At 48.1% G+C, this 14,840-nt stretch overlaps 4 protein-coding genes across 4 annotated transcripts; 3 read left to right on the forward strand and 1 right to left on the reverse strand.

The window, feature by feature from the left end:
* Positions 1 to 1,598: 1,598 nt before the first annotated feature.
* On the forward strand, positions 1,599 to 2,183 carry PtrM4_144260 (uncharacterized protein; the record flags this gene model as incomplete). Its single annotated transcript, XM_066109732.1, has 1 exon — positions 1,599 to 2,183. One exon carries the CDS (start codon positions 1,599 to 1,601, stop codon positions 2,181 to 2,183), a length of 585 nt encoding a protein of 194 aa, XP_065959715.1.
* Positions 2,184 to 2,279: 96 nt separating this feature from the next.
* On the forward strand, positions 2,280 to 6,197 carry PtrM4_144270 (uncharacterized protein; the record flags this gene model as incomplete). Its single annotated transcript, XM_066109733.1, has 1 exon — positions 2,280 to 6,197. One exon carries the CDS (start codon positions 2,280 to 2,282, stop codon positions 6,195 to 6,197), a length of 3,918 nt encoding a protein of 1,305 aa, XP_065959716.1.
* Positions 6,198 to 7,059: 862 nt separating this feature from the next.
* PtrM4_144280 (uncharacterized protein) lies at positions 7,060 to 10,926 on the forward strand (the record flags this gene model as incomplete). Its single annotated transcript, XM_066109734.1, has 1 exon — positions 7,060 to 10,926. The coding sequence occupies one exon, from the start codon at positions 7,060 to 7,062 to the stop codon at positions 10,924 to 10,926; it is 3,867 nt and encodes a 1,288-aa protein (XP_065959717.1).
* Positions 10,927 to 11,754: 828 nt separating this feature from the next.
* On the reverse strand, positions 11,755 to 14,528 carry PtrM4_144290 (uncharacterized protein; the record flags this gene model as incomplete). Its single annotated transcript, XM_066109735.1, has 3 exons — positions 11,755 to 11,757; positions 12,191 to 12,651; positions 12,737 to 14,528. The coding sequence occupies 3 exons, from the start codon at positions 14,526 to 14,528 to the stop codon at positions 11,755 to 11,757; spliced, it is 2,256 nt and encodes a 751-aa protein (XP_065959718.1).
* Positions 14,529 to 14,840: the final 312 nt, after the last annotated feature.

A 14,840-nucleotide genomic window follows, 5' to 3' on the forward strand; every position in this document is an offset into this window, starting at 1 on the left:
AGAGATAACTACAAGAGAGAGAAACCCATTCCAGAACAGCCAAGAAAAGAAACCAAGAGCAAAGGACTCAACCCAAGCAATCTTCTGGGCAAGGGACCTAATTCTACAAGCATCTACTATGGCCGAATCCCATCTATCCCAAAACAAACTACTACAACTACTGGACGTCTTTAGAGACTTTACGGAACTAGGCAGGGTTACGCAGCAAATGACTGAGAAGTTTACAGCACAGCTTGCGTACCAGACTGCAACGCTTACAAGCGCCTCCCAACAAGCTACAAAGACACTAAAGAAAGCTGTTAATGCCGCAACTGGACCACAAAACCCAAACAACCAAGAAAAACCAAACAACCAGAACACCCAGAACATCCAAAACACCCAAAACACCCAAAACACCCAACAAAACAAGACATCATACGCTAGCGTAGCCGCCCAGAACAACGGAAACACATGGACTACAGTGTCTACAAAAAAGAAGACAAACAAAAAGCCAGCAAGCTACTACCAAGCAGTCCTTACGCTTACCCAGCCTACGTCTCACACACCACTCCAGATTAGAGACCTAATCAACGAAGAGTTCACAAAGGGCGGCATCAAAGACCCAGTAGTGAAGGAAGTAACAACAAGTAGAAAGAACAATATTATTCTAACAACCTGTCAGATTGAGGCGAGGTTTTGCTCCATGATCGAGCCGATGGTGGTTGGGGAAGGACATGAGACCCCCAAACCAGGGCTAGCGCCGGGACTTAGCACTGCCAAGCCCGAGGCGAGGCCACCTCCCACAGACAGAGCCGTAGACAGACACAGAGAATACACACTTGATCCCATCCATAAAAATCTGACAATTAAGAGTCTCACTGCCTGTACCGAGTACAGAAGAGTCAATCAAAGTTACTTTATACTACAAATACCGTCATTACGACGATCCCCACGCTACAACACGTAAGCGCCGAACCGAAGAGTCATCAAAACTCATCGACAAGATGTCTGTACCATCAAACAGAGATCCAACAGTGATCCTAACGGATTATACCAATTGGGCTAAATAGTACCAACAACTACAAGCGGAATGCGCCGCATACCAAGTGTGGGAAAAGGTAGATCCAAAGCAACGCGGGATCCCTCTAATAGAACCACAACCACCACTAGCTCCACTTATCGGAAGCTATCAGCCATCAACTGCAGCGACGAATCTGCACGTTACCCAATATCGCCAAGCGATCGGCGACGATAGCGCCGAAGCGCCAGCCTACGTACCGGTACGACCCTCGGACCTCGCGACGAACGCGAAGACGTCCTATAAAGAAGATATCGATTATTACCGAATACAACTAGAAGAGTTTAAAATACTTAACCAGAGATATCAACAAGAGCGGACCGGACTCGGAAAGCTCACCGAGCACATAAGGAAGACTGTGTCACAACACCTCTTCTACAACTGCTGCAAGGCAGGTCTTTCCCATCGGCAGTGGATCGAAAACTTAGCCGCAAATGTTGGGATTGACACGAAGGAGGAACTCAAACGTGCGAGAGAACGTTACCTCGCGGCCCAAAAACCGATGAGGTTGTTAGCACAGTGGGAGACCTGGCTAACTGAGATGGACCATGCAATCACGGAAGGCAAGGCCCTTGGCATACCTGAATGCCAAGACGAAGAGTTTATCAAGGAGGACTTTGTCAAAGCAGTTCTCAAACCATCACCAGAATGGACTACCGCGTTCATGGCCGGTGGAAATAAAGACCCACGTGTCACTGTACGGATGATGATTAAACAGTTCCGAGAGTACGCCTCACTGTTGCATCCGATCAAACACAAGGTCCCGAAGGCCGCCTTTGTAGCAAGTAGACCTCAACTGAACGGCGAAGACGCAGATAACGCCGCCGAGAAGGCCCCAGGAAAGCGAGGTCGCGGCAAAAGCCGAAGGACTCCCGGACCGGGCAAGGATAGGAAACAATGCAAGGTATGCGACCAACAGCACGAACTAAAGAATTGTTGGTACGCGTTTCCGCACAACGCACCTGTTTGGTGGAAGCCACGTGAAACACTGAAGACGATGGCTCAGCACCGAATTGATAGCGACACTGATCTCGAACAAGAGATAAGGGGAGCCAAGAGAGCTAAATTAGGGACACCCCAGATTAAGAAGTCACAGAGCACTCCGGTAGAGGATACTGTCGAGTGACCAGAAGGCCGGAACATAGGCCAGATTAACCTTATGATATTTGCCTCATCATTTATGGCAAAGGAATCTAAGTACCCACTTCAACGTTCTTACATAATGGACTCCGGAACCACTATACACGTCGGCAACGACCTCGGACGATTCACGGATATTCGACCGCCTATGACAGGAGACTTCCTCTGGGCAGGCAATACAAGGGTGTGGATTAAGGCATACGGTTCAGTTACTCTGAGAGTGGATAGCGCAGACGGTCACCGTCTCCTCTACCTCGAGAACGTCGCCTACTGCCCTGACCTACACTGCAGTCTTGTCTCCTTCCGGATACTCCGCCGGCAAGGTCTTTGGTGGGACACCAAATCCGACCCAACAATCCTCCGACGGTCCGACGATAGCGAACTGGCAGTACTACACGAGAAGTACGGACAATGGATACTGGAACTCAATGACGCTGAGGCGCGAGCAGCGTTTTCAACGCAGCAGCCAACGCGCAGGACAGCCGTACGAAAACGAGCTGAGGCTATAGTCTGGCACAAGAGACTTGGCCACCCTGGATCCGACGCCCTAGAACACCTAGTGAACCAATCTGAGGGGGTGAAGATCGTCGGGGTCCCCACAGTGAAATGCGATGCCTGTGGGATATCAAAGTCGAAGCGAATGATACGACGGACGCCCCGGACTATTTTGGAAGGTCCGGGAGAGCGAGTTGCGATCGACTTTCACGACTACGAAGCAGAAAGTACGACCAAGGAGAAGAGTCAGATGCTTATTAACTGCCGCGTTACGGGATACATATGGGATTTCTATCTTAGTGACAACCGAACGGCAAGAGTCATCCTTAAAAGCCTTAAGATGTTCGTCACCTTTATGATGAATCAATTTGGTATAACGGTAAAGGTTATTGAGACGGACAACGAGATATTTTCCGTGAAGCCAGAGGTCGCCAGATGGTGCAGAACAAGAGGTATAGTACTCGAGCCTTCCGCCCCCGATACGCAAGCGCAAAACGGAGGAGCCGAACGCTCAGGGGGTGTGGTAAAAGAAAAGGGTCGAGCAATGCGACTCGATGCACATCTGCCGTGGGACCAATGGCCGGAAATCGCCCGGACCGCCGTCTACCTACACAACAGGACGCCGAAATATCAGAACCGCTGGAGATCTCCATACGAGATGTTCTTCACGGCAATCGCTTTCCAGAATGGAGTTGTTACATCACCACGCAAGCCCAACCTGTCGCATTTACGAGCGTACGGCTGTAAGGCATTTGCGATGACGGATGACACGAAGCGAGGAAAAGGACGTCTACAGAGATTTGACCCGAAAGCCTGGATAGGGTACTTAGTTGGTTACCGTTCGACGAACATATTCCGAATTTGGGTACCATCTATAGGCAAGGTCATTAGCACTCGCGACGTTGTATTCGACGAGGAAGTCGTATATAGTGGAGAGCATAAAGAGGTTATGGACAATCTTATGCATAGCACTACAGAGGAGATAGCAGCATGGATTCGAACTATTGAACTGCCCCCTGGACCAAATCCCACACGGGAAGAACTTGGAACTTTCTACGAAGATGAGACCATTGCTAGAGCGCCGGAAAATGGGCGGCTCGAGTATGATGAGGCGGGAAGGAAGGTAGTACCTTATCCGACGCCACCACATACGCCCCCACCGGCAGCACTGCTTGCTCAAATGCTAACTAATGTGGAACACCCCTTCAGGGACGATGATACCGGAGGCTACGGCCTACAATCCGAAGAGACTGCCTACGGGAAACAAGGTCTTGACACTAGCTACGGCGAACATGGTGTACAGACTGGCGCACAGCGCGAACATGGTCTATCCGCAGGCGTTCCACGCGAACAATGCGATGCCGGAGGCTACGGCCTACAATCCGAAGAGACTGCCTACGGGAAACAAGGTCTTGACACTAGCTACGGCGAACATGGTGTACAGACTGGCGCACAGCGCGAACATGGTCTATCCGCAGGCGTTCCACGCGAACAATGCGATGCCGGAGGCTACGGCCTACAATCCGAAGAGACTGCCTACGGGAAACAAGGTCTTGACACTAGCTACGGCGAACATGGTGTACAGACTGGCGCACAGCGCGAACATGGTCTATCCGCAGGCGTTCCACGCGAACAATGCGATGCCGGAGGCTACGGCCTACAATCCGAAGAGACTGCCTACGGGAAACAAGGTCTTGACACTAGCTACGGCAAACAAGGTCTCGCGAGTGGTATCCTCCATCCGGAACACAGGATGTTGAAGGAGCCATGGGCAGCCGCCTTTATGGCAGGCACCAAGGCAGGAAACGTTCAAAACTTGGCAGGAGAGCGACTGGACAAGGCAAAGCTTGAGCGTATGATGCGAAACGGCAAGAAGCCTCATCGCAGCCAGCTGCCACCGCCTCCCCAAGCGAACGGCCTGCGAGAGGATCACGAGTTGTTCTATTTTTTCAAAGAGGCTGAGATTACACATCTCCATAGCCACAAGGAAACCAGATCCTGGTCAGAGGTCCCGGCGAAGACGGCTCGGAAGACCGACCAGCAGGTACTGGACTCAATGTGGGTATACACCTACAAATTTGACAAGCACCATCGATTCCAGAAGTGTAAGGCGCGATTGGTAGTGCGTGGAGACCAGCAACGAAATGTCACCGCACAAGAAACCTACGCTGCTACACTGGCCGGAAGATCGTTTCGGATGCTAGTGTCGATTGCGGCCCGGTTTGACCTAGAGCTGAAGCAATACGACGTATCGAACGCCTTCGTCAACGCAGATATTGATCGAACAGTGTACATGCGGATGCCCCCAGGATACAGGAAGCAGGGAACAATACTGCAACTAAACAAAGCGCTGTACGGCCTACGGATCTCGCCATTGCTCTGGCAAAGACACTTCACTGCCTTCCTTCTAGAAATCGGGTTCTCGCCAGTTCCCCACGAACCTTGCTGCATGATCCGAGACGGAGTGTTCATCTTCTTTTATGTTGATGACATTATCCTTGCCTCTTCGAAACGGCACGCGGAAGTAGCTCGGAAAGTGGAAGAGGAACTGAAACAGCGATACAACCTGACCGGAGGAAAGGATTTGCAGTGGTTTTTAGGAGTAGAAGTTATACGGGACCGAGAGAAGCGAAAGATCTGGCTGTCACAGAAAGCTTATGTTGAGAAGATTGCACGGCTGGCAACGAACAAGGACCAACGACACAACACACCAATGGCTAGAGTCGAACTAGTTGCACGTGAGGGTTTGGCGACTCCTGGAGAGATTAACTTGTATCAACGCAAGATTGGATCGTTACTCTTCGCCGCCGTCAACACCCGACCCGATGTCGCATTCCCAGTATCACGACTCGCCCGGTTCCTCACAAACCCTGGTCCACTACATCAAGAAGCCGCTGACCGAGTGCTGTTGTACCTGGAGTCAACCAAGCTTCTATCCTTATCATTCGGAGGAGACGACCAATTGGTAGTAGCTAGCGATGCATCCTTTGCGGACAACACCGCGGATCGCAAGAGCTCCCAAGGGTACGTTATCAAGCTATTTGGAGGACTGATCGCATGGAGGGCGAACAAACAAGATACCATCACGACATCTACGACCGAAGCAGAACTCCTCGCGCTATCGCAAGTGGCTAAGGAGTCCATGTTTGTGCGGATGCTGCTAGAGGAGCTTCGGGTAGAGTTGACGGAGAAGACAATTACGATACAGTGCGATAATACGCAGACGATCCGGCTGATCAACGAGGAGATCTCTCAGCTGACGACGAAACTCCGTCACGTGGACATCCACAATCACTGGCTGAGGCAAGAGGCAAAGCGAAAGTCTATCAGAGTCGTGTATGTACCGTCTGGCGAAATGCTCGCCGATGGTTTCACGAAGACCCTGCCTGCCAACAACTGGCCCCAGTTCTTGACGCAGGTCGGACTGGTTGAAGTGAAGGAACGAGACGTAGAGGAAGCAGATCCAGAGGAAATTCTAGAGAAGATGGAAAGTCTTGTTATATAGTCCGGTATGAATGTCGCAAAGACCACTCCAGCTCAGGCTGCCGAGGAGCGCCGAGCTGAGGGGGTGTGTCAGATTGAGGCGAGGTTTTGCTCCATGATCGAGCCGATGGTGGTTGGGGAAGGACATGAGACCCCCAAACCAGGGCTAGCGCCGGGACTTAGCACTGCCAAGCCCGAGGCGAGGCCACCTCCCACAGACAGAGCCGTAGACAGACACAGAGAATACACACTTGATCCCATCCATAAAAATCTGACACAACCACTCCAACCTACTCAGGAGAATACCTAGTCCAACACAAGCATATATGGCATCAAAAGTTTGAGCTAAAGAATGTACAACTACTAGAATCATGGACGAAAGTAGTAGTACATAATGTGCCAACAGAATGGGAGGGAGCAGAGACACTAGAGATACTCCACACAGAAATCCCAGCATACAACAACGGACTACAAATTACTGGCAACCCATACTGGATATCAAGAGAATGGCAAAACAAGAAGAACAGCTCTATTGTAATAGCATTCAAAACAGCCGAAGACGCAGCCAGACTTGGTGGTAGAATTACAATCCTTGGACAAACTCTCTTCACCGAAAAGTTTAAGCCTATAGCAGCATCTACCCAATGCCTAAACTGCCAACAATTTGGCCACCCAGCCACTAGATGCCGAAACCAACCAGCATGCAATTTGTGCGGAGAAGAACATGCAACTACAACACACAAATGCTCAGTGTGTAATACAAAAGGAAAACCCTGCAACCATACACTCCCCCACTGTAGTAACTGCAAAGAGCCCCACTTTGCAAACAGCAAAGAGTGCGAACTCTACCAAGCAGTAACAAAGAGCATCCCCGCAGGATTTTAATGTTGAACAACATTAGGATCCTCCAAGTCAATCTCAACAAGAGCATTACAGCGACTGAGTCTACACTGCAACTTGCAGTTGAACTTAAAGCTGATATAATTGCAATTCAAGAGCCATGGCTAACTACCAACGACAACTACGCAACAGCAAGATCCATAAATCACACTGCGTTTATCCAGATCTTACCAGTAACAAACCTACCCGTCCGCCCTAGGGTTCTATTTTATATATCTAGAACACTAGAAGCAGAGACATTCACCCAAAACGACTTCAAAATAGACCCAGACGCAAAGGCTATTACAATAAAAGGTTCTAATTTCCAATTTAACCTATTTAACGTATACAACCAAACAAACGCCGAAGGGGAAAAAACACTGCCCAGAGCTATACTTAACACTAAGCTTCCGCCAAGTTCTATTTTAGTACTAGATAGCAACGAGCACCATCCATTGTGGGACCCGCTATGCCCAACGACGAGCCAAGGAGCACAGCCATTTATTGACTGGATTGAAGAACAAGATCTAGAGCTCCTAAACACACCAGGAGTAGGCACATTCTTCAGACCACACCTATCTAGAGAAACAGTCCTAGACCTCTCACTTGTCACTCCAGACTTGGCTAGCAAAGCTACGGACTGGCAGACTATACCTGAAACTGGATCAGATCACTACGGCCTCCTATTCTCCATCCAAACAAACGCAGACCTTGTAGAAAACCCGACAAACCAACCCAGATTTAATACTGCAAAGGCTAACTGGGACACCTTCAACAAAGAACTAGAAACGGCAATCCAAAACAGTCAAACCTTGCAAGATATGGACCAGATCAGTGATCCAAGAAAGGCAGACTTAATGGACCTCCTCCTCGGCAACAATACAGAGCTAGAGCAACAGCTAGAAGAGATTGGTAAAGCAATAACTCAAGCAATCCAAACTGCAGCAAACAAAGCTATCCCTATCACTAGACTTGGTCCAAAACCAAAAGCTTGGTGGAACAAAGAGCTGACAAAGCTACGACAAGACACTTCCCACTATAGAAGGATTTTTAAAGAAAAGCTCGAAACTACTGCGATACACGACGCCTACCTAGAGAAAAGAGACTTCCTACGTGCACGAAACACCTACAACAAGGCAATCAAAGACGCTAAAAGGAAACACTGGAATGAATTCCTAGAGAAGGAAGACCCGCAGTCAATCTACAAAGCCATGGCATATACAAAGGATAACAAAGTCGAAAGAATTCCACCTATACAAGGAGAAACATCATTCGACAAGAAATGCCAAGCGTTCCGCAACACGCTATTCCCACCACCGCCCATAACCGAAGCGCCCACATTCACCAACTACCAGGAAAAGAGATGGGATTGGCCAGCACTATCCACGACTGAACTAGAACGAGCATGCTCAAGTCAAGTCAAAAGTAGCACCCCAGGACCAGATGCAATAACACAAGACATAATCACAGCCGCGTACAAAGCTCAACCGCAAACAATGTTTAGAGCTTTCTCACTCCTATTCAACTATGGATACCACCCAAAATGCTGGAAACAAGCTACAGGAGCTGTTCTTAAAAAGGCATCAAAACCAGACTATTCAATCCCAAAAGCCTACAGAGTTATCACTCTATTAAGCTGTTTAGGAAAGATTAACGAGAGGATCACCGCAAGTAGGCTGAGCAATCTAGCAGAAATCACAGAGCTACTACACCCAACCCAAATTGGGGGTAGACTCAAGAAATCTGCAATAGATGCAGCTATGCTACTCATCGACCAAATTCAGCACCAGAAACAGAAAGGCCAAATAACATCAACTATCTTCCTAGACGTAAAGGGAGCATTTGACCACGTCTCACACAATCAATTCCTGCGAACGCTTAAGAAGCTAGGCCTTCCAATTAGTCTTATCGCTTGGACAAAATCCTTCTTCTCAAACAGATCGCTAAGACTCTCCTTCGACAATAAGACACAAGAATTCTCCGAGATAATAGCTGGGATACCTCAAGGCAGCCCAGTGTCTCCAATCTTCTTTCTTATCTACACCAGAGACCTCTTCCCAGGACTACAAAGCTTCAACCTATCCTATATTGACGACCTATCTCTATCGACATCCTCAACATCGCTAAAGAAAAATGTCAAAATACTAGAACAGCAAGTCCGCCTACTATCTCACCGAGGGAAAAACTTAGCGATTATGTTCGATATAGCTAAGACAGAGCTCATCCACTTTACCGCCAAGAAAGAGAGAAAAGAGAGAAGCCTACAGCTTCCAGACAACACCATTGTAGAACCGAAAGACACAATCAAATGGCTAGGTATCCACATAGACAATAGACTGTCCTTCAAGGAACATATTGCTACACGCGTAAGCCAAGCAAGGAAAGCATTCTATAGACTAGGGAGACTAGCCAACATCGAAAGAGGACTCTCCCCAAAAGCAGTACGACAACTATACCTAGCATGCGTCACAAGCGTTGCAGACTACGGATCACAAATATACTGGAAGAACCAAAGCTACGCCACTAGCCTCCTACAATCACTGCACAACCTGGCGTGTAGAAAGATAATTGGAGTGTTTAGAACGTCACCATCCCTACCAACAAGCATTGAATCCGGACTTACGTCACCTGCAATTAGACTCAACACCAACAACCGAAAGTATGCGTCTAGAGCACACCAGCTATCCAGCAACCACCCAATCCAGAAAGCAATTACAAGGATCACAAATACAGACAAAGCTAGCTACAAAAAGCCAAACCAGCATAGACAACTATACACTATTGTTAAGTCAATCCCAGAGAGAGACAACAATAGCGTAGAAAAGATAATCCCATATAGGTTCAGACCATGGGAAAGTCTTAACTACAAGGTTACTGTATCAAAAAAGAGCAAAGAGGAAGAGGCAATTGCACACACGGATTATATCCTATCAAGGAGCGGAGATAACTTCACCGCAATCTACTCAGATGCCTCACAACACGACAAGGGAATAGGGATCGGCGTAGGTGTAGTAGCGTACAGCTCCACCCACGAAGAAACCTTTTCTCAAAAGACAAACATTGGATGCTCCCAACTAGTCTACAACGGTGAACTAGAGGGGATAGCACAGGCATTTGAACACGCGGCTACAGTGGCACAAGAAGGCCAAGAGATCTACGTATACGCAGACAACCAAGCAGCAATCCATAGGCTTAACAACCTATCGGACAACCCGGGACAACAGTGGCTACTAAGATGCATCAGAGCTGCAAAGAGAATAACGACAAAGAAAGCATCGATCCACCTGCAGTGGGCCCCAGGACATAACGACGTCAAGGGCAACGAAAAAGCCGACACGCTAGCAAAGGAAGCAGCTAAAGAGAGACCAACAACATCGACCACAGCGAGCCTAGCCTACTTAGGCACAGAAATCAACAAAATACAAAAAACAGAACAACTGATGGAGTACAAGAGGTATACCGACAGGCCCACCAAAAACAGAAGCTCCTACTCAAGGATCTTCAAGCTCAACACACATACAACAATCAAAGTCCCGAAGGGAACACCAAGAGAAATCTCGAGCGCGTTCTACTCACTCAAGCTAGGACATGGATACTTCAACTCCTACCTTAAGAGATTCAACAAGAGAGACTGCAATCTATGTATATGCTACAAACCACAAACACCACAGCATCTACTTCTAGATTGCAAACAGTACAAAACACATCGAAATACACTCAAAGAAGCAATACCACACAGACCCATCACCCTCCCACTCCTCCTCCAAACAAAGACAGGCATCAAAGCTACTCTAGCCTTTATTGCAAGTACTAGGATTGGCACGAGAAAATGGCACCTTGGGCAAACCACCGAACAGACAGACACTGTATAAAACTACAAAAACAATATTTCCTTATCTAAAAGAGCCCGCTGCTACATCTCTTTCTATTCACCACACTGCTCTTTAGCACCCGCGCCAATGGAAGACTAGCTCTGAAATTGGAGTACGCAAAACACCACCCAAATTGTACAAGACCCATAGAAACTCCACAACGACCATCATACATAGAACGGCTTAGCCAAAGTCCTACATAGTCACCGACTGATACAGGACTCTAATGGAAATATAATAATAATAATAATAGAGTGCCAGGCTCATCGAACACCAACTTTTCGAGATGACAAAAAGGTCCTGGATTACCCTTTTTTCATCTCAATTCCATTGAAATGCCTTCCTAGAATCAGTTTCCAACGTCTGCTTTTGCGTGCAGGCGTTGTGGCGGGCGCGCTGGCCGCTGCAACTTTGACAGAGTTGTTACCTGGCCTTAGTTGAGAGAAATCTCTGCAAATGGCCCGTGCGCCAACTGATTTTAGATGTTCGATCGAAGGCACCCTCTACGAAACCGACAGAGCAACGGCTCTTCCTTAGGTATATATCTCTATTGCTGCAAAGTAATAGGCCTATATATCTAGATGCTACCTATACCCGAACGCCCTAAACCAACTCGATATACCGACCCCATATACCGAACCGCTCCAGCACCTGCTGTCACCAGCACACTCACGAGCAAAACACCGACCAGGCACTAGATGTATAGATCTATTATCTCTCTTGTAGATCCCTATATACAGACGCCTACACCAAAAGCCCTCTCCACCGAACGACCTAAACCGACTCGATATACCGACCCCATATACCGAACCGCTCTAGCACCTGCTTTCACTAGCACACGCACGAGCAAAACACCGACCAGGCACTAGATGTATAGATCTACTATCTCTCTTGTAGATCCCTATATACAGACGCCTACACAAAACAACAGACAGACACTGTATAAAACTACAAACAATATTTCTTTTCGCAAAGAGCTCGCTGTTACATCTCTTTCTGTTCACCACACTGCTCTTTAGCACCCGCGCCAATGGAAGACTAGCTCGGAAATTGGACTACGCAACTATCCTCCAAATTGTACAAGACCTATAGAAACTCCATATTGAACAACATACATAGAACGGCTTAGCCAAAGTCCTACATAGTCACCGACTGATACAGGACTCTAATGGAAATATAATAATAATAATAATAATAGAGTGCCAGGCTTCTGATATCCTTTTGGCATCCTCATGTATATTTCTCTGTCGATTGTAGCATGCACAAAAGCATTAGTGACGTCGTATTGCTTTAGCTCAAGATCGTATTTGGCGGCGATTGCCATGAGCATTCTGAATGAGCGTCCTGCCAATGTTGCTGCGTATGTGTCTTGGGAGGTGATGTTGCGTTGTTGGTCTCCCCTTACCACCAATCTTGCCTTGCATTTGATGAGGCGGTGATGCTTGTCGAGTTTGTAGGTGTATACCCACATACAGTCTAGGATCTGGTGCCCTGCTCGTTTGACTGGTGATGCTTGGACCTCAGTCCATGACTTCATTTGTTGGTGACTCCGAAGGTGTGTCTTTTCTGCTTCCTTGAACATGTCGTATAGTGGATGGTCTTCCAGCTTTGAGTATGCTGTTGGGAGTGGCGGTAGCTGGTTACGATAGGGCTTGATTCCCTTAGATAGCAGTCTCTTCACCTGAGCCTTGTCGATTGGCTTTCCTTCGTGTTGACCAATGTGTCCTGATCAGACTCCGCAACAATCAATCGATCGACATGATTGATTCCTATATAGGTTAAAGAGTTACTTTATTAGGCAGCCTTTAACCTAGATAGGAATCAATCATGCCGATCCGATTGATTGTTGCGGAGTCTGGTCCTGATTCGGTGCCGGCCATGAATGCGGCTGCCCATGGACTGGTCATTGATGTTGATTGGTTGGACATGTTCGTCATATCCTCGTTGTTCACCTCTCCTTGAACTAGCAAGGCCACAGGTGGAGGAGTTGGTGGCGGGGTTAGATATGCCTCTACCACCTTCCTTCCTTGGTGGTATCTGGTTTTCTGAGTGCGCGGGCTCTCTTCCTGCGTCGTATCGTCCTCGTAGAACGTCTCGGTTTCTGGTTGTTGGCTCTGAGTACCTGGGAGTTCGACTGTTCTCACCCAAGTTGCGATTTCCTCTAGGGTGTTGTGCATGAGATTGTCCATCAGGTCCTCAGTCTTGCCGTTGAAGATTGTTTCTTCGTTAAACACTACGTCGCGAGTGCTGATTACCTTTGCCATGGATGGGATCCAGATGCGGTAGATGTTTGTTGACTGATATCCCACAAGATACCCAATCCAGGCTTTTGGGTCCAGCCGTTGCAGCCTTGACTTTCCTTGGTGGGTATCGTCTGTCATTGCAAAGGCTTTGCACCCATATGCTCTTAGATGAGCTTGGTTTGGTCTTCGGGGTCCGGTGACTATGCCATTTGTGGCAGCTGCGCGCGTGAAGAATATTTCGTAAGGCGATTTCCACTTGTTTGGATAATTTGGCGTTCGATTGTATAGGTATACCGCCGCTCTGGTTATCTCTGGCCAGAGTTCCCATGGAAGATTCGCATCTAGTCGAATTGCGCGTGCCTTTTCTTTTATCACACCCCCTGAGCGTTCGGCTCCTCCGTTCTGCGCTTGTGTGTCTGGAGCGGAAGGCTCGAGTCTGATTGATAGGGACGTGCACCATTTCTCGACTTCTTGCTTAACTGTGATGATCTCGTTGTCTGTTTCAATGACCTTGACCGTAATGTTGAACTGTTTCTTCATAAATTGGATAAAGAGGGCTAATAGGCGAATAATAGAGCGTGCTGGCCTATTGTCTTTGAAGTAGAAATCCCAAACGTATCGGGAGTTTCGGCAAGTTATTAGCATCTGACTCTTTTCCTTAGTGAAGCTGTCTGCCTCGTACTCATAGAAGTCGATTGCAATTCTTTCTCCAGGACCTTCATCATTTAGTCTTAGCGCCCTTCTTATTTGGCGCTTCGACTTTGATCTGCCGCAAGCGTCACATTGTACTGTGGTGATTCCTTTGATCCTCACCCCCTCAGATTGCTGTATGAGGTGTTCAATAGCGGATGGCCCTGGATGTCCTAGTCGTTTATGCCATAGCATAGCTGTCGCCCTTTGTGGTGATCGCTTGGTTCGATTCATACGCACATGGAAGGCTGAGTCGAATAGAGTGGTGTCTTCGATAATCCATTGCCCATGGCGTTCCGATAGGATAGCAATGATTGTTCCATCCCATCGTCGCAGGCTTGTTGGATCTTCCCGATTGTCCCACCATATTCCTTGTCGTCGGAGTAGCCTGAATGATACTAGGCTGCAGAGGAAGTCTGGACACCACGCAACGTTGACTATGTACAGGGCTTGTTTGTCCTGAGATCCCTCTGTTGTCAATGTGACAGCTCCGTATCCTCGTATCCAGACTTTGGAACTGCCGGCCCAGATGTAGTCCCCTGGCGTCGACGGGCGTACGTCTTCAATTCTTGAGAGGTCGTTGCAGATGTGCGTAGTCGAGCCGGAATCCAGGATGAAGGCATCCTTTAATGGATATCCTTGTTGGCTTGCGCTGAATGCCGCTTTCATCGTGCCCTCATCAATTCTTGAGATTTCGCGTCCATCTAGTCATTCAATGACTGCGTCCGGTGTTTGTGATGTCTTGATATGAGGTGTAATCGATCGTGACGTTGTCGAGAATCGAGGTCGTTTAGTCTCTAGGGACATTTCCTGCATCGTTCTCTGTAAGTTGGTGTCATTTTCAAGTTTGTACTGTACTAATCTTGCGATGCCTCGATTTGGCTTGAACCATTCAGGCAGTGATCGGAATGGTCTGGTCTGGTCTGGTCTGAGGGTACAGACCAGACCAGACCAGGTGCTTACATAAGGACCGGTCCGACC

This window comes from Pyrenophora tritici-repentis, chromosome 9, assembly GCF_003171515.1.
Source record: "Pyrenophora tritici-repentis strain M4 chromosome 9, whole genome shotgun sequence".
NCBI lineage: Eukaryota > Fungi > Ascomycota > Dothideomycetes > Pleosporales > Pleosporaceae > Pyrenophora > Pyrenophora tritici-repentis.